This window comes from Dama dama, chromosome 31 (assembly GCF_033118175.1).
Source record: "Dama dama isolate Ldn47 chromosome 31, ASM3311817v1, whole genome shotgun sequence".
Classification (NCBI taxonomy): Eukaryota; Metazoa; Chordata; class Mammalia; order Artiodactyla; family Cervidae; genus Dama; species Dama dama.
The window spans coordinates 8965308-8985796 of record NC_083711.1 but is presented as its reverse complement, the minus strand read 5'-3'; the positions used below and the strand labels follow the sequence as shown (position 1 = coordinate 8985796).

General features: G+C 52.2%; 1 protein-coding gene across 1 annotated transcript; it reads left to right on the top strand.

Annotated features, from left to right (window-relative positions):
* The first annotated feature begins 17416 nt into the window (after positions 1-17416).
* On the top strand, positions 17417-19754 carry OLIG1 (oligodendrocyte transcription factor 1). Its single transcript, XM_061134050.1, has one exon. It carries the CDS (start codon positions 17684-17686, stop codon positions 18485-18487), a length of 804 nt encoding a protein of 267 aa, XP_060990033.1. The 5' UTR covers positions 17417-17683; the 3' UTR covers positions 18488-19754.
* Positions 19755-20489: the final 735 nt, after the last annotated feature.

The window sequence follows — 20489 nt, the reverse complement described above, 5'->3', positions numbered from 1 at the left end:
TGTCTACTGTCTTATTGGGGCTTCCTCGATGGCTCAGCAGGTAAAAGAGTCCCCTTGCAATGCACGAGACACAGGAGATGCAGGTTCAGTCCCTGGGTCAGCAAGATCCCCAGGAGAAGGAAATGACAACCCACTCCAGTATCCTTGCCTGAAAACTCCCATGGACAGAGGAGCCTGCTGGACTATAGTCCAGAGGGTTGCAAAGAGTCGGACACGACTGAGTGACCAAGCACACAGCACTCCTGTCTTCTCGGAACAACCAACGATCATCAGGTGAAATAAACACTCACAGCGTAGAGGAGCCTGACTGGCCATGTGCACGGCCTGAGATGCTAGCTCCCCTAAAACAGACACAAAACGGAACACTGAGGTCCAGCGCCAGCTTCTCTAAGGGTTCCCACTGCCCTTGGCCCCCAGGCTGGATGGGTGACCCCCTGCAGCTGCAGCTCTGCCCCTGGGCCACTCTGTCTCCCTCTCCACTGCTGGGAGGGTTCAGCTGCCTGGTCCCTCTCTCTGCACTCAGAACCATGGGCCTTCGAGCCTGGGGCAGGCCCTCCACACTCCTGCGGAGTGAGAGACTGGCATGAGGCTGAGCCCTGGTGGACAAGGCTCGGGGGATGGAGTGTCTTTGCAGAGACAGGCCCTGGGTGCTGAGAGCAGAGACCTGCCTTCCCTTCCCACAGCTCCACCCCCTACAGAGAAGCTAGGAGCAATAGCACAGGCCCCATTTCCTTCCTCTGTCCCAGTGTGGGCGGCCTGAAGGTACTCACGAGCCTTCTCCTCATCCCCACCCAGCAGTAGAGACCTATTTAAAACATGTAAGCCAGACTACTAGCAAAGAATCTGCCTGCAATGCAGGAGACACGGGTTCAATCCCTGGGTCAGGAAGAGCCCCTGGAGAAGGGAATGGCAGCCCACTCCTGTATTCTTGCCTGGGAAATCCCATGGACAGAGGAGCCTGGTGGGCTACAGTTCATGGATCTGCAAAGAGTCGGACACCACAGAGCGACTAAGAAAGCAGAAAAGCAAGCTGGACTTACATGCGAAGCCCAAGGACCGCAGGAGGAGAAGAGAAAATAGAGTCAATCACATACAGCTCGGGTTCCATGACATGGTGCCATCCCGGCGGCCCTGGCAGTGAAGGCCACCTTCCTTCTCCTTCCAGGAGCCCCTTCCACACACTAAGATCCCTCAACACCTAAGGGAATGGGGGAGGTCAGCTGTCCTGCCGGCCTGTCCAAAGAGGCTTCCGGGTCCTAGCGTCCGGTCCAGGAGGCCACTTCCCCAGATGACCGAGAATGGGCGGGTGAGGGCTTAAGCGGGGAATCCCGCCAGGGTTGTGGTCCTGCCCTCTGGTTTCCACAAGACAAGCACAACAGAATATGACAGAAGGAGCCCAACGCTGACCTAGAAAAGTTTAATCAAACTCACGCCGCAGGACTGGACCCCCTTTCCCGGCTGAGTGCAGCTGAGAGGCTGATTTTGTTGTTCAGTCGCTCAGTCGTTTCTGAGTCTTTGTGACCCCATGGACCGCAGCCCGCCAGGCCTCCCTGTCCATCTCCAACTACCGGAGTTTACTCAAACTCATGTCCGTTGTGTCAGTGATGCCATCCAACCGTCTCATCCTCTGTCGCCCTTCTCCTCTTGAGGGAGCCTGACCCCAGTGGGGCAAGAGCCCTGCAAGGCTTCACTGCTTCCCTGAGGGCAGGTGGGGTGGCAGGAGTTTCCAGGCAGCAGAGCTGAGAAAGGAGGAGGCTACGGAAGCAGGCTTTGGGAGCCCATGGGCTGGAGGGAGCAGAGAGGTGGCCGCTAACGTCTGCGGCTGTCTGGGACATGGAGCCTGCAGCCACCCCCTCTGCCCTAAGCTTGGAAGGCTCCCTCTCCCTTGCCTTCCCTGCTCGATCAGAACTTCAGCCTCGCTTAGTCACCAATTACCTGTCTTTCTTCTTTAGCATCAGGTTTTATGAGGAATCACAATGGGCTGAGACACACGAGTACATTCCCCAGAGCATGTGTGCTAAGTCGCTTCAGGCGTGACCCAGTCTGTGTGACCTCAAGGACTGAAGGCCCAGGCTCCTCTGTCCGTGGGATTCTCCAGGCAAGAATACTGGTGTGGGTTGCCATGCCTTCCTCCAGGGAATCTTCCCCGCCCAGGGATCAAACCCACATTTCTCAGGTCTCCTGCCTTGGCAAGCAGATTTTTTGCCACTAGTACTACCCGGGAAGCCCACATCCCCCAGTATTCCTTTTAAAAAAATTATTGTAGAGTGTAATTGATTTCCAGTGTTGTGTCAGCTTCAGGTGTACAACAAAGTGACTCAGCTACACATACGCACGCATACTCATTTTTTTTCAGATTCTTTTCTCATACAGATTGTCACAGAAAGTTGAGGACAGCTCCCCGTGCGTTGGTTATCTCACGTACACACTGCAGTGGTGTATGTGTGATTCCCCTTTAGTAACCGCAAGTGTGTTTGTAAGTCTCTTTCTGTTTTGTAAATAAGTTCGTTTGTACCACTTTTAGAATCAGACTCAGCACAGGAAGTGCTGGTCTTCTCTGCCTGAGTTCTCTTAGTGTGATCACTTCTAGGCCCAGCCGTGGAGCTGCAAGTGGCGTTATTTCCTTCTTTTCTGTGGCTGAGTAATGTTCCACTGTATGCAGGTACTGTGCCTTCTTTACCCATTCCTCTGTTAATGGGCATTTACGCTGTTTCCATGTCTTGGATATGAACTCAGGGGTGCATGTGTCCTCTCAAATTATGGTTTTCTGTGGATACATGCCCAGGAGTGGGACTGCTGGATCATACGGTAGTTCTATTTTTAGCTTTTCAAGGATGCTCCATACTGTTCTCCATAGTGGTTGACCAATTTACATCCCACCAATAGTGTCAGAGGGGTCCCTCCCAGTGTCCCTTGAAGCTAGATTCAGCCATGTGATTAATAAACATTGGTTAATAAGACCAACGTGAACTATTAAGTGAGCCTTTAGAGAAAATTATGTAAAGGATGCTGGGAGGTATTCATTTTTTTTATCTTCTGTCATTCATTTTTCCTATCACTTGGAATATAGGCCTAATGGCTGGATCTCCAGCAGCCATCCTGGAAAGTGAGGTGATCTTGAGGGTGGAAGCCAAATTAAAATAGAGCAAAAAGCTAGAGGACTCACCAGAGCAGCCCTGGCATCACCTATCCTCAGATTTCCTTTACAAGAGAGGGAGAAAAATTATCTTGTTTCAGCTACTGTCATCTTGTGTTTTCTATTTTATGCAGGTGACCCTAATATTGATACACCTAGCCAAATCCACATACCCTGGCAAAAGGAGATGCACGTGGTCACACTGCATGTGGTCAGAGGTGGGGCAAGCCCCTGGAAACATATTTCCTAGTTAGGAAATGCAGATAAGAGTTATGCACCAATAAGGGTTGGGGCTGTTTCAATTATATATTGGGGTAGAAAAATTACCTCCAAATGTAGTGGCTTGAAACCACCCTTTTATTATTTCTCAAGATCCTGAAAGTGAAAGTTGCTCAGTCACGTCTGACTCTTTATGACCCCATGGATTATACAGTCCATGGAATTCTCCAGGCCAGAATACTGGCGTGGGTAGCTGTTCCCTTCTTCAGGGGATCTTCCCAACCCCGGGATTGAACTCAGGTCTCCCGCATTGCAGGCGGATTCTTTACCAGCTGAGCCACCAGGGAAGCCCCAAGATCTTGAGGATTAGCCATTGTTCCCAGCCACCCAGGAGCGCTGGCAATGGACACATACTGATGCCACATCCAAGCAAGGAAGGAAAATGCTCCCCAGGGCAAAAGTGAACAAAAGCAGCTTGCAGCATGAAAGCAATTGCGCAATCCTGCTAACAGCCCAGGAGGAAGTCCAAAAGGAGAAATGGGAGGCTGTCTGGTGTCCCCCTCTCAGTGGGACTTACACAGGGCCAGCAGAGGAGAAGGGAAGGTTTGGCTGCTTTCACTGCAGGCTGGAGTTGACCTCCCACACAACTTGGCATCCAATGCTAATCGGAGGCTGGCGGCAGATGGGCACTGGCTGTCTGAGGCTGTGCAGTAACCCAGGAAACTGGGAAGAGAGAGAATAGGGGTCAGTTACCAAATCCACTGGGGCTTCCCAGATGGTGCTAATGGTAAAGAAACTGCCTGCCCATGCAGGAGATGCAGGAGACGCTGGTTCCATCCCTGGGTCAGGAATACCCCCTGGAAGAGGGCATGGCAATCCACTCCAGCATTCTTGCCTGGATGATCCCACGGACAGAGGAGCCTGGTGGGCTACAGTCAATGGGGTCACAAAGAGTCAGACATGACTGAAGTGACTTAGCACACATGCACCAAATCCACTGTGGATATTAAGTTCCCTAAAGTCACAAAAGTATTTAAGTCTCTAATTTAGTCAGCAAAACAGTCTGAAGGTGATAAAGGAACATGATGGCTGGATCCACTTATTTATTCATTCAACAAGTACTTATCCAGGAGTTTATATGTTCCAGGCACCATCCTAGGCTTCGAGAACAAAAGTATGTATAATATAATTTGGAATAGGAAGGGCTTCCCAGGTGGCACAGTGGTAAAGCATCTGCCTGCCAATGTGGAGACACTGGTTCCATCCCTGGGTTGGGAAGATCTCCTGGAGTAGGAGACGGCAACCTATGTCAGTAATTTTGCCTGGAAAAATCCCATGGACAGAGGAGCCTGGCGGGCTATAGTCCAGGGGGTCACAAAGAGGCAGACACGATGGAGCATGCATGCACTTTGGAATAAGAAAGAAAACAAAGCTCAAGGGCAGAGGCGTGATGGTCACCACATGTTTCCAGGGTCAGGGAAGGGAGCAGGGATAAGATGATGGAAGAAGAAATTGGCAGAAGGGTGAACACCCAGAAGCTCTGCCAGGAAGGGGCTGCAGGAGAGGAGACCAGGGGAACAGTGGAGCCGAGGCAGGGATGGGGCTGGGTGTCGCAGAAAGGTCCACAGCGCCTGCAGGCAGGGATGCCGGTCATGCAGGAGAGGCAGGACCAGGGGTCAAGAGGCAGGCCTCTGTCTCCCGGGGCCCCTTTGGCACAGGTGTCAGACTCCGAAAGTGGCAGTTGGTTCCCCAAACACCAAAAATGCAAGGGCAGAATTGAGTGGAGCCATTGGGCCCTTGGATTCCATCCTAAGTGTCTTGGAAAGCCTCCACGAGCTTTTGAGTGGGAAGGACCGACCTGACCTGCTTACACTCTCCTCACTGGGGCCACATGACATGTCGGATCTTAACTCCCTGGGGCTCGAACCTGCACCCCCTGCGTCAGCAGCACCTGCCAGGCTCCTCTGTCCATGGGACTCTCCAGGCAAGAATACTGGAGTGAGTTACCACGCCCTTCTCCAGGGGATCCTGACCCAGGGATCAAACCCACATCTCTTATGTGTCCTGCACTGGCAGTGGGTTCTCTCTTGTTAGTGCAATAAAATAAACAATTTTATTCCCTGGAAGTCCTTTGGGGAATGTGCCTAGAAAATACAGAGTGATCATTGGCAAAGATACACTCAGGTGAAAAGTGTATCGGAAGAGGGTGAATTCTGTTACCGGGATGGCAGGGGCGGTGGCCGAGGGGTGGGTTTGGGCAAACATGTGTAGGGCCTGGGGCTGGCTTTGTGCTGAGTGACTGTGTGTGATGAGGTGAGGAGCCAGAAAGGGGGACAGGAAAGAAAAGGAACAAAAATTAAAACTGGTAGTAGATGCTGGCCGCATAGCCTAAGGGATAACGTGTCCCTTCGGGGTCATTTGTTTGGGCTTTTTTGGTGGCTTAGGTGGTAAAGAATCTGCCTGTAGAGTGGGAGATCTGGGTTTGATCCCTGGGTTGGGAAGATCCCTTGCAGAAGGGGATGGCAACCCACTCCAGCTGTCTTACCTGGAGAATCCCCATGGATGGAGGAGCCTCGTGGGCTGCAGTCCGTGGGGTCGCAAAGAGTTGGATACGACTGAGCAACTGAGCACACAGTAGATGTTACTGAGAAGTGGTTGGTGGACAGTCTGGGCTGCGTACGATTGAGGGCGATGTGTGCGGTGCCAACTCAGAGGCCATGAGGCCACGCTAGTGTGGTGGCCTGAAAGCAGGAGACACGGAGGGGGTGACCGAGAACAGTTGCACCCCAGAGGGCACGCTGAGGCCTCTAGAGCAGCAGCAAACCCCTCTGCGCCCTCTCTGTGACTCTGGCTCAGAGCAAGCGGACCAGCAGCGGAGGAGACCAGGAAGAAGCAGGCAGGGGCAGGGGGAGCAGCCTTCTGCCTTGGGCCACGCCGGGTACAGGAGACGGAACGAAGCTCCTGTCTCGATCTATGCTGATCCCCACAACACTGCTTGCCTGGTCCCTGCTCCTCTCAGCACCCCAGGATTTTACACCTGATGACTGCTAGCTGCCTCACTTCTTCCCCGGGACAAAGGGCCCAGGAATCCAGCTTTATGGATGAGCGGGCAAGAACCGGAAAATGCAGGCTAGTGAGTCCATGTTTTACGAAAGCAAGTGAAACCTTGCCCTAATCGCCCTCCATCGCTTTAAATGGATCCACCGTTAAAATCGGGAAGCATCAAGCGAGCTAATAAATGGCCTCGCTGCTCTCCCCGGGTGTTATTAATGCAATATAATACTTCCTGTCTCCTCATTTGGACTCAAGCAGCTGCCATGTGCCAGGGAAATAAGGGTCATAAAAAGGGATGAAGGAGCATGAAATTGGCCCTGACCTCAGCCTACAGGCAATGTGGGAAGCAGTGCCAGTTGCCACAGCTGCAAGCCCTTCCTTCCCCCAACTCCACCCAGGGGAGATTCTAGAACATTCTGGCATTCCAGCGACCGGGAGCCTGGATGGGGTCCCATCCTGGTGACTAAGAACTCATCATTCCACACGCTTCCTGGAAGGCTTTTCCCAGGAAGAACTGCTGGTCTCCTGGTCTCCACCCTGTCCGCATGCTAACGTGTATGCACATCGAGGCAAGACTCACCATGTGAAAGAAGTGGAATCCCTCCCTGTCTGTCTTGGTCTGGATTCTGCACCCAAGTGAGACTAAACGGGCCTCCGCTCTCTGGGCCTTGGTTTCCTTTTGCATTTCCTGAAAAATGGGCAGCTGCCCTCTCAACCTCACAGGAATACCGTAAGGCTCACAGGAGATGACGGATGTGAAAACGGTTAGCAAAAAAATAAGGGCAAGGGTGTCCCTCGTGGTCTAGTAGTTAAGAATCTGCCTTGCAATACAGGGGACGTGGGTTCAATCCCTGGTGTGGGAAGATCCCACATCAGTTCAGTTCAGTCACTCAGTTGTGTTCGACTCTCTGCGACCCCATGGACTGCAGCACACCAGGCCTCCCTGTCCATCACCAACTCCCAGAGCTTGCTCAGACTCATGTCTGTTGAGTTGGTGATGCCATCCAACCATCTCATCCTCTGTTGTCCCCTTCTCCTCCTGCCCTCAATCTTTCTCAGCATCAGGGTCTTTCCCAATGAGTCCCACATGTTGCGGGGCAAACAAGCCCATGGACCACAACAAGAGAAGCATCACAGTGAGAAGCCTGCCCACCGCAACCAGACAGCCACTCCCACTTGCTGCAACTACAGAAAGCCCATGCACAGCCAAAGCATTTTTTAAAATAAATTAAAAAAAAAAAAAAGAGCAAGAGGGTTCATGGGCAGGTTGCACAGCCATCCCTTCCCGGTGGTGAGAACCGGCCAGGCGGCCACCCCGGCAGGACGTCTGCCTGCACACCCTCAGCTTCAGCAGCTCAGAGCTCGCTCTGTCCCCTCCACCACGCCCTGTGGGGCAACCCTGGGTTGTGACATCTCTGAAAACCTGTTTTGGACTAGCTGACAGGCCAGAGGAAGGCAGCGTGCGGCATGTCAATGCGCCCATGAGCTGCTTTTGAAGACGGAAGACGGCAGAGAGACGGTGTGTATCACCACGGCTGTGGCCGGCGGTTGTCCCTCTCTGCTCCCCTTTCCCTGCCGCCCTCCCGGCTTGTCCTTCCATCCTGTTCCCGTTCTCCATTCCTGCCCCTAGGGCCGGTCCCCGCCCTCCTGTCCCCTTCTCAACCACCGGTCCTTCAGGTGCTCCTGCTTACCAAACTCTCCTCCAAGAGACCTCAACCGTGAGCTCCCTCTTCGGAACTCTTAACGCCCTGGCCCCCTCCGAGCCTTGATTCTCAGACCCGCACCGTCCCCACCACCTGTGCACTCACTGCGCGGAGGCATCTCAGCATCTCGGCGCCGCGGCTCCCTGCCCCAGACTCTGTAAGTTAAGTTAGCTGCTCAGTCGAGTCCAACTCTTGCGACCCATGGACTGTAGCCCGCTAGGCTCCTCCGTCCATGAATTTTTCCAGGCAAGAATACCAGAGTGGGTTGCCATTTCCTTCTCCAGGGGAATCTTCCTGACTCAGGGATTGAACCCAGGCCTCCAGGACTGCAGGCAGATTCTTTTCCATCTGAGCCACCAGGGAAGCCCAGAATTCTGATGCGCCATGTGCTCTGGTCCATAGCAGCTCCGATTCCCTCCCAGCTCAGCCATACCCCAGTCAGGGGTTCAGATGTGTCTGCCCCGCACCCTCAAGTAGATTAGAACTTACTGGAAGGCAGGGAGCACACTCATTCATTTATTAAGCACCTAATAGGGAGGGGTCAGCCCTGCTCAGGGCACCGGGTACAGAGCAGAACACCACTCCTGTGGAGCCTCCGAACTAGAGGGGGAGCAAACAGGCACATGTACATATGTGGGCAAGGACTTCCCTGGTGGTCCAGCGGTTAAGAATCTGCCTGCCAATGCAGGGGACACGGGTTTGATCCCTGATCCAGGAAGATCCCACTTGCCGAGGGTCAACCAAGCCTGCCAGGCACAGCTACTGAGGCCGTGTACCTAGAGCCCATGATCTGCAACAAAAGAAGCCACTGCAATGAGAAGCCCTTGCATTGCAACTTGAGACTAGCCCCTGCTTGCCACAACTAGAGAAAGCTCGCATGCGGCAATGAAGACCCAGAGCAACCAAAAATAAATAAATAATAAAAACTCCATATCTGTGGTGCAGAGAAAGCATGAACTTAAAGCAAACACAACTGGAACACCACCTCAGTCTGAATGAAAACCATAAAGTAAGTCTTTCCGTGGTACCTGGCATATGGCGGAAACTCAATAATATTAGCTACTGTTATCATTTTGCCTGTTGCATGCTAAGTTGCTTCATTTGTGTCTGACTGTTTGCAACGCCATGGACTGTAGCCCCCTAGGCTTCTCTGTCCATGGGATTCTCCAGGCAAGAATGCTGGAGTGGGTTGCCATGTCCTCCTCCAGGGGATCTTGCTGACCCAGGAATCAAACACGTGTCTCCTATGTCTGTCGCGTTGGCAGATGGGTTTTTTTTTACCACTAGTGCCACCTGGGAAGCCCTTGTTATGATTTTACTAAGCAGCTACTATGTGCCAGACTCTGGGCAAGGCACCTTCCTCATATTTTCTCCTAACCTTTATAACAGCCCTAGGAGACAAACACTGTTATTCCCATTTTACTGATGAGGACACAGGCTCAAATAAGTCCTGCTGAGGCTACAGGCTAGCTGCTATCCACCAGCCAGGCATCAGGACACTGTCACACATAAACAGGCTAAGGCTTTGAGCAGAAAAGCCTTAGAATATTTCAGCGGAGGAGATTTGCATGCTCAACGCGGATGTCTTCACCGGAGTAAATATTTCCAGGTCAGAGCGCCTTCGGGAGAGGAAGGAGGTGGCCCCCCAGCTCCGGTCTCCTTAACTGCACCCTGGGAAGTCTGCACACTGCCTTTCTTTCTCCCCTCCTGGTGGTCTAATCTGGAGTCAGATCCAGCCACTGGCTCTTGCAGATGGGGAAGGACTGCCAGCCAACGGGAAAACAACAGGTGAGCCTCCAAACAGTCCCCTTCTGTGCCTTGGACAGGGTGTCTGCCCGGCGACCGCAGGGCCCCGCTGACTTCTAGAACCTTCTGTCTCTGCAGGTGTTTTAGGAACTTGGCCTCAGCGCTTCAGTGACCCATATTTTATTACCTTTCAGGTTTCTATAATTCATCATTCAGTCCCTTCTGAAAACCTAGAATGAAAGTTTAGCAGCTCAGAGCCCCGGCCTCTCTCCATTCTCTCCCCAAACACATCAGCTTGTTTGTTCCCTTTCATCCGGGCTCTTCCTGTCGCATTCTGCCCGTTCAATGGGGAAAGAGTGAAACCGGATGGCTGGACCCAGTGCGGGGAAATGACTTCAGAGCCACCTTTGTTTTTCTCATTCCTTTGAGCACACTTGGCCCCCGCGTCTCTATGAAAGGGCTTGTTTGAACCATTTGGAACATCTCGCGAGCGGGAGATGCTGTGGCCAGAATCGCTCACATCTTTTCAGGCTGCCTGAGACTGGGTGAAACTGCCAAATTTTTGCAACAAAACTAACCATGACATTGGACATTGTGTTATAAATTAGCCACAGCCTTCCGAGCAAATTGTCTCTTTTCATTGTGTCAGTGTAAGCCTTTGGAACGTTTGGCTCCAGCTACTGACTTTGGGGAGACTCAGAGAATATTTTTGTTTGGCCCCAAACCAGCCCTTCAGACACCAAGCTGCACGGGCTAATATATGTATCTTAGTTGACAGTTCTCTTTACCACACTTACTCAGAAGATTCCTGTTGGTTATATTCCATTTCTCTGCCTAAAATTCGGTTAATGGGCTTCTCAGTTTAGATGTAGCAGGAACCATCTCCTTTGAAACAAAAAGGTGTACTTCTCTTTTCCTAGGCTTTTCACAATGATTATTGAAAGTTTCTTTGAAGGGAGAGTTCTTTTCAGAACTCCAGGGAGAGTTATTAAAATGTGTTATTACGTTGCTCTAGGTGACATATAGAATTTCAGCATTCATTACTCACAAAAGCAATGAAAATTTCTATTTCTGTTAAATCACCCTGTGTTTTTTTTTAAAAAAAGAAAACATCTACCCACCCACTTGAGCTCTGTCACCAACAGCCAGATCAAGTGTTTGCTATTAAAAGGAAATCTGGAAAAAAAAAATGCTCAGATGCTATCTCATGTCTTTTCTTTTCATTTAACTTTTCCCACAGAGAAGACAGCAGGGGACAAATTTGGACTTAAAAATAATTTTGAAGTAGCAAACTTTATTAAAATTGAGTTCATTTATCAAAAATAAAATAGAATAAACCTTCTTACAGTATGTGTAAAACACACCCGTTACATTTGATGATCCATTTTTATTGGAGTATGGGTGACTTATAACATTGTGTTACTTCCTGCTGTACAGTGAAGTGATTCAGCTATAGATCTACGATGTCTGAGCCACAACAGAGACCCCGCACTGTGGCCTGTACCCCTCCTCCCTGGGAGGGGGACACTTGTGACCATCACGGAGCGTTCAAGAACATCGTATGTGACTAGTGACACTGTATGGATTTCCCTGGTGGTTCAGTCGGTAAAGAATCTGCCTGCAATGCAGGAGACCGGGTTGGATCCCTGGGTTGGGAAGATCCCCTGGAGAAGGGAATGGCAACCCACTCCAGTATTCTGGCCTGGAGAATCCCATGGAGAGGGGAACCTGGCAGGGTACAGTCCATGTAGTTGCAAAGAGTCAGACATGCTTGAGCAATTAACACACACAAATACACACACACACACACACACACACACACACACACGGCACACATTAACAATGTATCGGGTCATAACAACTGGATCAACTTGCACTCCCTTTTGAAAATGAACAAAATGCCTATTCTTTCTTATTTTCCCAGTAGGAATCTTTATTTAATCTGAACTGTTGCTAAGCATGACTTAGAGTCTATCGAGATGGTCCCCAACTGAGAGGTGTTCAAATGTGTCCAGGGATCTCTGCTCCATCAAGAAAACCTGCCAAAGGTAAGCCGACTCCTCCCCGTCTTCTCTCTCTGCTCCTCTCCTCAGTCCAGAAAGAAGCTTGGTGACCCCCGTTTCTGCGGCTCCTTCCTTGTCTCCTGTGTTCCAGGCAGAGCTCTGCATGGACAGGATGGGGAGGCTGATAACAGGGCAGAGATGTGCCGGTTATGTCTCATAACCACATGTTATGGTTATGTGTACACCTCAACACCTCTTGGGTAATGGAAGCTTTCCAGAGAATTCTGCCCTTTGTAGAAGAATGCAGCACTTTAAAGTGAACCCTGTTCCCATTACAAGTTAAGCTCCAGCCGCTTTCAACAGCACGTTTCAGCAAAGACGACTTTTTACACTTAGCTAGCCTTCTTCGAGAAGGCACTCTCTCCAGGGAAGTCAGGGGGACTTTGCAGCCTGTCTGTGCTTACAGAGGGGGTGGCTGGTACCACACACACATTGAGGCTCTGGGGTCCCATCGTCTGCCACTGCAAAAACTTCAGCTTCTCCACCCAAAGCAAGGGTGGGAGGCAGGTTTGGGGGAACAGTCTTAAGTTTCTACGCAAGAAAAAGGAAGCGTGCCACACATCACACATATCTCCTTGGGCTGAAAGGAGTCACTAACACACACACACACACACACACACACACCCTCTAGGCAAAGACAAGAGTGGTTGTTATGGCGGATGCGAGCTGCTCCCCAAGCATGTCCTGAATGTGGGAGGCCACAGCAGCTGGCTCCCTGGAGCCGGCCCACAGCGCTCCTGCCAGGGGCTGCGATGGCCTGCTGGCCGTTGCCAGCTGTCGCACTCTGCATGCCGCTGGAGCTCTGCTCCAGCAGAAGGGGCGTCCAAGTGACCAGCTTCAACAAGCGCCAAGTCCGGTGCCCACGCTGGGCCCGCACGGCCACCCGGAGCCCTCTCCCACGGCTCGGGTGAGAGCACTTTAGTATACATTGACCCGCAGGTCCTACTGATGGTGTCCTGGACCAGAGAAGGGAGCCCTCCTTCCTCAGGACAGAGATCTGGGGAGGTTCAGGGCTCCAGCAGTCATGTATGTATGTGAGAGCTGGACCATAAAGAAGGCTGAGGGCTGAAGAATTGATGCTTTTGAATTGTGGTCCTGAAGAAGACCCTTGAGAATCCCTTGGACTGCAAGGAGATCAAACCAGTCCATCCTAAAGGAAATCAATCCTGAATATTTATTGGAAGGACTCACGCTGAAGTGGAAGTTCCAATATTTTGGCCACCTGCTGTGAAAAGCTGACTCATTGGAAAAGACCCTGATGCTGGGAAAGACTGAGGGCAGGAGGAGAGGGGGACGACAGAGGGTGAGATGGTTGGATGGCATCACCAACTCAATGGATATGAGTTTGAGTAAACTCTGGGAGATGGTGATGGACAGAGGAGCCTGGCGTGCTGCGGTCCATGGAGTCGTAGAGCCAGACACAACTCAGCAACTGACAAAAAAAGGCGGGGGGCGCTAAAGAGAACCACCAGGGACACCTCCAGGAAAGAGGGGCCCTTTGTGGGGAAGAGCAATGTGTGTGCTTCCATCTCTGATCCCTGGGCACCCCTGCCTGTGGAGGGGGATTTTTTTAAGCCACTGTCCTAGGTTGAACTTCCCTGGTGGCTCAGATGGTAAAGCATCTGTCTACAATGCAGGAGACCCGGGTTCGATCCCTGGGTCAGGAAGACCCCCTGGAGAAGGACATGGTAACCCACTCCAATATTCTTGCCTGGAAAATCCCATGGTTGGAGGAGCCTGGGAGGCTACAGTCCATGGGGTCGCAAAGAGTTGGACATGACTGAGCAATTTCACGTTCACTTTCCTAGGCTGAGCTTGACTTTCTCATTCACTTCCTCTTTCTGCCGGCAGGGGAAAGCCCCAGGGTCCTCACCTAGGATGTGGGCAGAGGAGGAAGCCAGAGGGCCCTCAGCTACAGGACAGCGGGGTCCTCAGGGTGAGGGCAAGCTTTGCCAGAGGAGGCCAGTGCCAGGTTCATGCAGGTGGGATCCCGGGAGCCCTCTCTTCTAGGACATGCCTGAACCCATCAACTCCCCCATACTGGCTTGGCCCAGGCTGTCTCCTCCAGCCTTTCACCCCATCACCAACCCTCCTCATCATGGCCCCCTCCAGCTTCCTGGAGGCCTGGTTCAGCTGGAGGGAATTCTGGAAGCTGGTCACTGATGGGGCAGCTCTGCCTGTCTTGTCTGAAGGCAAATCCTCAACTCCAGAAACTCATCACCCTCTGGGAACCTCAGTTTCACCATCCACAGCAGGGATTTTAAGAGTGCTCAGCTCCTAGGGTTCCCCTGAGAGTCAAATGCAAGTGTCTGTTAAAATACTTTGGGAAACAGGATGCCTTAGCATAAGGGCGAATGATTACACTCACACTTACCTGCTTGAAGGGTCTTGGTAGGATCCCCTAGCACACTGAGGGACTCACTTAGGGAGAGAGGAAGAGGCCTCAGCAGGAAGGATCTGAGTCCCCTGCAGAACTGTATGGACAAGAAGGAGAGAGATCAATGAAATCACCTTGAAAGTTTCAAGCATGTCAGTCCAGTTCAGTTCAGTTGCTCCGTCATGTCCAACTCTTTGCGACCCCATGGACTGCAGCATGCCAGGCCTCCCTGTCCAGCACCAACTCCCGGAGTTTACTTTCAAGGTGGTTTCCTTGATCTCTCTCCTTCTTGTCCATACAATTCTGCAGGGGACTCAGATCCTTCCTGAGGCCTCTTCCTCTCTCCCTAAGTTAGTCTGTCAAGTGTGCTAGGGGATCCTACCAAGACCCTTGCCTCTCTATGAAACCTAGGGGAAACTCTTGGATTAAAGCTCCATTGGGAGTTCACACATTTCAAGGAGGAACCTGTGAGCTGGTGGAGATTTCAAACCAATACTCAGACACCCCCAGGACACACTGTCGTTGCAAAGCTCTGGGAAGATAAAGAAATGAACAAGTGGTTCCCACCCTCAAAACAATCAGAAGTAAGTGCAAAGATAACCTCCACATAACACAATCCAGGCTACAGGGGAAAGCCACCAATGGTTTGCCAAGAGTGATGAGGGGAAGAAGATGAGATATCACCAAGACTTTGAGAAGAAAGTAAACTGGAGCTGAACCCAAAGCCTGGGCAGGATGTTATAGCAAAACTGGAGGTCAGACTCTTGAGAGTCCCTTGTTCTGCAAGGAGATCCAACCAGTCCATCCTAAAGGAAATCAGTCCTGGATATTCATTGGAAGGACTGATGCTGACACTGAAGCTCCAATACACTGGCCACCTGATGTGAAGAACTAACTCATTGGAAAAGACCCTGATGCTGGGAAAGATTGAAGGCAGGAAGAGAAGGGGACAACAGAGGATGAGATGGTTGGATGGCATCACTGACTCGACAGACATTAGTTTGAGTAAGCTCTGGGAGCTGGTGATAGACAGGGAAGTCTGGTGTGCTGCAGTCCATGGGACTGCAAAGAGTCAAACACAACTGAGCAACTGAACTGTACTGAACTGGAGGTCAGAAGCAAAGATTAAAGTGGGATATTGGGACTGACACGCACACTACTGATACTATGTACAAAAGAGATAACTGGTGGGAACATACTGTATAGTGCAGGGCACTTTACTTTAGGCACTGCTGTGACCTCAGTGGGAGGGAAACCCAAAAGGAAGGGGATATGTGTACGGCTGATTCATTTTGCTCTACAGCAGAAACTAACACGACATTGTAGAGTAACTATACTGTGATAGAAATTAACAACAGTAAAAAAGCTCAGAGTGAGCCTATGGGGAGAATGTTAATGGAAGAAAACGGAACAAAACAGCCCCGAAATCAGCAGGCACGGCCAATGGACCACAAGAGCTGAAATCAGTCCCTGCAATGACAGGTCCTTCAACAGCATCCTTCTTCTTACATGAAAGGGGACCACGGTGGAGAAACTCATTTCCTTGAAGTTAGCATCAACATCAGTGCTACCCAGTAGAACTCTCTGTGATGATGAAATGTTCTCTGGACTGTCCAACAGATGGCCATGACAGCCACTTGAAGCAAAGCTAGTGCAACCAAGCAACTAAATTCTAGCTTGATCTTATTTTAGTAAATTAAATTGTAACAGGCACAGGTGCTAGCAGCTACCATAGTGGATGGTGGAGGTTCAGGTATCAAAAGGCACTCAGCCTATGCTACTCTCCGTGTGATGATGACACGCTGCAGTAGTATGCCCTGGTGCTGGGGTAGAGAGCACCCACAGCCACCAAGCGATGCTCTTTCATTTAGGGAAGAGAAAGGTTCAGTTCCACCCTCAACAGATACGAGTGTGTGGCTGAGTTGCTGTTTTGCTATTTTGGCTGTTTATTATTTTTTTTTCTTTCTGATAAAAGGCAGATTTCTGTGTTTTTGTTTAACCAAGAGTCGAGTCACTGATAAAGTGAATACATGTCCCTTTGGGGGAGGAAAGAAGCTCCTTAGTCCCTAAAGACCTTTTAATCAGAAAGAGAAGAGAGAAGGAGGCTGGAAGTAAATATTCTAATGCTACTGATCCTTGAGCCCAGAAATTTGGTCCTCAAAGCCTTGAAGAAAATCACATATTTATTAAAAAAACCTGTTTCAACCATTCTTATAGCAGCATTATTTGCAATGGCCAAAAACATGGAAGCAACGGAAATGTCCATCTACAGAGAACTGGATAAAACGTGGTGTATACATACAATGGACTGTTACCCAGACTTAAAAAGAAACGAAACCCTGACACTAAAGCTGGGATGAACAGTGAAGACATTATACTACAGGAAACAAGCATCATTAGAAGATAAAAACGGTGTGATCCCCAGTAGGAGGTACCTAGAGTAGTCGGATTCATAGAGGAATAATGGTTGCCAGGAGTTTCGGGGAGGATGGGGGACTGCTAAGTAAATATAGAGTTCCAGCTTTTAAAGACGAAGAGTTCTGCGGAGTGGATGTACAACAACGTGCCTGCACGCAACTGTACGCTTACACTTGGTTAAGAAGCTAAATTAGAGGTTATGTGTATTTGACCACAATTTAAAACAAACCTTTGTGTATCCTGAATATTCATTGGAAGGACCGATGAGGAAGCTGCAGCTCCAATACTTTGGCCACCTAATGCAAAGACCGACACATTAGAAAAGCTCCTGATGCTGGGAAAGACGGAAGGTCAGAGGAGAAGGGGACGACAGTGGACGAGATGTTAGGATGGCATCATTGACTCAACGGACTTGAGTTTGAGCAAGCTCCGGGAGTTGGTGATGGACAGGGAGGCCTGGCGTGCAAGAGTCGGACACGACTGAGCGACTGAACAATATGCATACGTCTACAAAAAAGGAGAGACAGGAGGGCAGAGGAGCTTCAGTCTCACCATCCCACCACCAGTCCTCCGAGAGCCCCGCTCCACCCGAAAAGGCGCGTCCCTGCCTCCCTCCATCCCGCGGTGGGGGCGGGGGCAGTGGGGTAGGGGGTGGAGTGTCGTGTGATTCTCCACCGTGCGCTCACAATAATCTCCTTAAGCCGCGCCAGCGGTACCTCGGCGCCCGCCCTCGGGGAGCGGGCGGCCAATGAGCACGCGCCGGAGCCGGACCTCGCGCCCGCATTGGCTGAGCCCGGCAGCCCGCGACCCCGCAGGTTCCCAAGCCGGGTTTAAAGCGGTCGCGCGCGGGCTCCTGCTTCGCCATCAGCTCCCCCGCGCGCAGGTCTGCGGGGCGGGGCGGCCTGCCGAAAGGCCCACCCTGGGGCGTTCCTGAAGGGCGCCTCGGCCGCCCCCGCCGTTCCCCCAGATGTATTATGCGGTTTCCCAGGCGCGCGTGAACGCGGCCCCCGCGACTATGCTGCGGCCGCCGAGGCCGGGAGACGTGCCGGTCGGGGCCTCCTTGTACGAGTTGGTGGGCTACCGGCAGCCGCCCTCCTCGTCCTCCTCTTCTTCGTCCCCGACGGGGGCTGCGCTCCTCCCCAAGGCGGCGCGCGAGAAGCCGGAGGCGCCCGCCGACACGCCGGGCACGGGAGCCGGGACTGGGGCGCACGCGGGCGGCGGGCCCCGGGCCGATGCCAAAGACGAGCAGCAACAGCAGCTGCGGCGCAAGATCAACAGCAGAGAGCGGAAGCGGATGCACGACCTGAACCTGGCCATGGACGCGCTGCGCGAGGTCATCCTGCCCTACTCGGCGGCGCACTGCCAGGGCGCGCCGGGCCGCAAGCTCTCCAAGATCGCCACGCTGCTGCTCGCCCGCAACTACATCCTGCTGCTGGGGAGCTCGCTGCAGGAGCTGCGCCGCGCGCTCGGCGAGGGCGCAGGGCCCGCCGCGCCGCGCCTGCTCCTGGCTGGCCTGCCGCTGCTCGCCGCCGCGCCGGGCTCGGTGCTGCTGGCGCCCGGCGCCGTGGGGCCGCCCGACGCGCTGCGCCCGGCCAAGTACCTGTCTCTGGCGCTCGAGGAGCCGCCGTGCGGCCAGTTCGCGCTCCCCGGCGGCGGTCCGGGCGGCGGCGCGGGCGGCCCTGGCCTCTGCACCTGCGCCGTCTGCAAGTTCCCGCACCTGGTCCCGGCCGGCCTGGGCCTGGCCGCTGTGCCGGCGCAGTTCTCCAAGTGAGGGCCGGTTCGGGCGCCACCTCGGCCCGGCCTCCCGCCGCCCAAGCCGGGCAGAGCCAGGAGGGCACTGCGGACCTCCTCGCCCAGAGACAGGGACTGCTGGGCGTCCCCTTTCGCGCCCCCATTCCGGGGAAATTAAAGTGACCCGAGCGGATGTTCGACAGAATGTCGGGGCACTGGGGTCTTGGGTGGCTTCCAGCTGCTTTGCGCTCACGTGCGCGCTCTCACCGTCATCCCGCGCCCGTGTCTCCCGGTTCCTGGAGTCGTGCGTTTCTCAAGGGCGATGCGGACTTTACGGCGCCGGGCTAGCCCGGGTGCGGCGGTGGGCCGACACCTGCCGAGCCAGGGAACCAAGGGGCTGCTCTCGGAGGGCGGGGGGCTGCAGGTAGACTTGGAGGTGTTTCCTTCTTCTCGGCCAGAGGTCACAGGCGCCCTTGTTCACCAGCAGCCAGTCCCGGTTAGAGGAGGCTGGCCGACCCCCAGGAAGCCGAGAAAGACCACGCCGTCAGTGCAGACGGCTTCGCGCATAGCAGACGGACAGACAGACCCTCGGCGGCCAGACGGTTGGCATCGCGGTGCCGCGGGAGGGCCGGTGACAATTCCCGGGTCGATGAGTGTGCTGGATTGGAAAACCCGCTTTCATACCCCGTCTATGAGAGTGCAGTTTTTTCAGAATCGCAGAGCGGGTGTTTGGTCGCGATGATGCACTCTTAAATCTGAAATCTTCTGAGAAGGGCTGTTTGGACCTCGAGATTCCTCCTTTTGTCTCCCCTTCCCGCAGGGGTAGCGTAGGCAACATTTGAGCTTGCTTGAAAACAACCACCTTTCCTCCGCAGACCGGCTTCCGGGCGTACTAAAAGAAAATAGGGAACAATGCGTTTCGCGGTTGCCGGCTTGGCAGAAGGCATGATCTCTAATTAACGTTCTGCCTCGTTAAACACGGAGGGGGACCAGGGACCCTGCTGTGGTGGCCACGGCGGGGTGGCGTTTTCTGCGAGGTCCCTTCGCGTTCGGGGGGAGGGTCTTGGACCAGCGCGTGGGCCAGGTCTTCTGGCCACTTCGGGATGGAAAAACTACGTTGATTTGTTAAGGCGTTAGCAAATTACTTCATCCAAGATGACTTCATGATCTTTCAGCAGCTTGCTTTGGATTTTAAGGTTTCGGGGTTGTTGATAGTTGCCGAATTTAACTGGCATTTTTTTTTTTCCCCTCTAACTTTGTTTCCCTGCGCTGTGAAGAATCAACAAAATAAACATGTAAGGGCCTTACATTTTTTGTCTGATTTGTTAAGAAAAAAGTCCCCGTGCCTGATGGATTGAGAACCTCAGAATGAAGGGTAATAAATAATTAAATGCCTCCGGTCAAAAGGTTTAAACCTAACTTCCTGATATGTAAAAACTAATCCGATGAAGTCAACTCTAGGCCAAGTTGAGAGGCATCTGAAGGGGCAGGCAGGTAAATGGGTGAATGAGAAGAGAGGGAGGAATTCTGGGAATCAGTTCTTAGCCAAACTTGGTGGGCATGGGTCTTTTCACACTACAACTTCAGCCTCTGAAAAATGGGTTATGAAATGTATTTATGATAAACTTACTTTACATCTCATCATCTTTCTCAGAAATCTACCATTTCTGTCTTAGTGGACAGAAACTCAAAGCTGTGAGCTTTCCCCCCATCATTTCAATCAGGTTGGAGTTGTTTCCTAGGAAATTGTGACCTTGGAAATAATTTTATTCTAACAGGTGAAGAAAGCTCTTCTGTCTGAAGATGTGATAAAGAAATTGGAATGTGAACTCGCTCACATGTAGTATTTAAATATTCATAGTTACTAATGAAATCCAACCACATTTAAAGGTAGGGGACTGTAGGGATGAAGTAGTGTCCCCTTTAACCTGCAGGAAATTAAAGAAAGGCCAGAGAAGGTGATTTACTCAATTTTATTCACACTGGCTAGTCTGAAGCATGTATACATTTAGGAAAAATAAGCATTCATTTTGGGAACACAA

Bases quoted from the DNA above. Each gene is read 5' to 3' on its own strand.
- OLIG1 (XM_061134050.1), top strand. From the start codon at position 17,684: ATGTATTATGCGGTTTCCCAGGCGCGCGTGAACGCGGCCCCCGCGACT.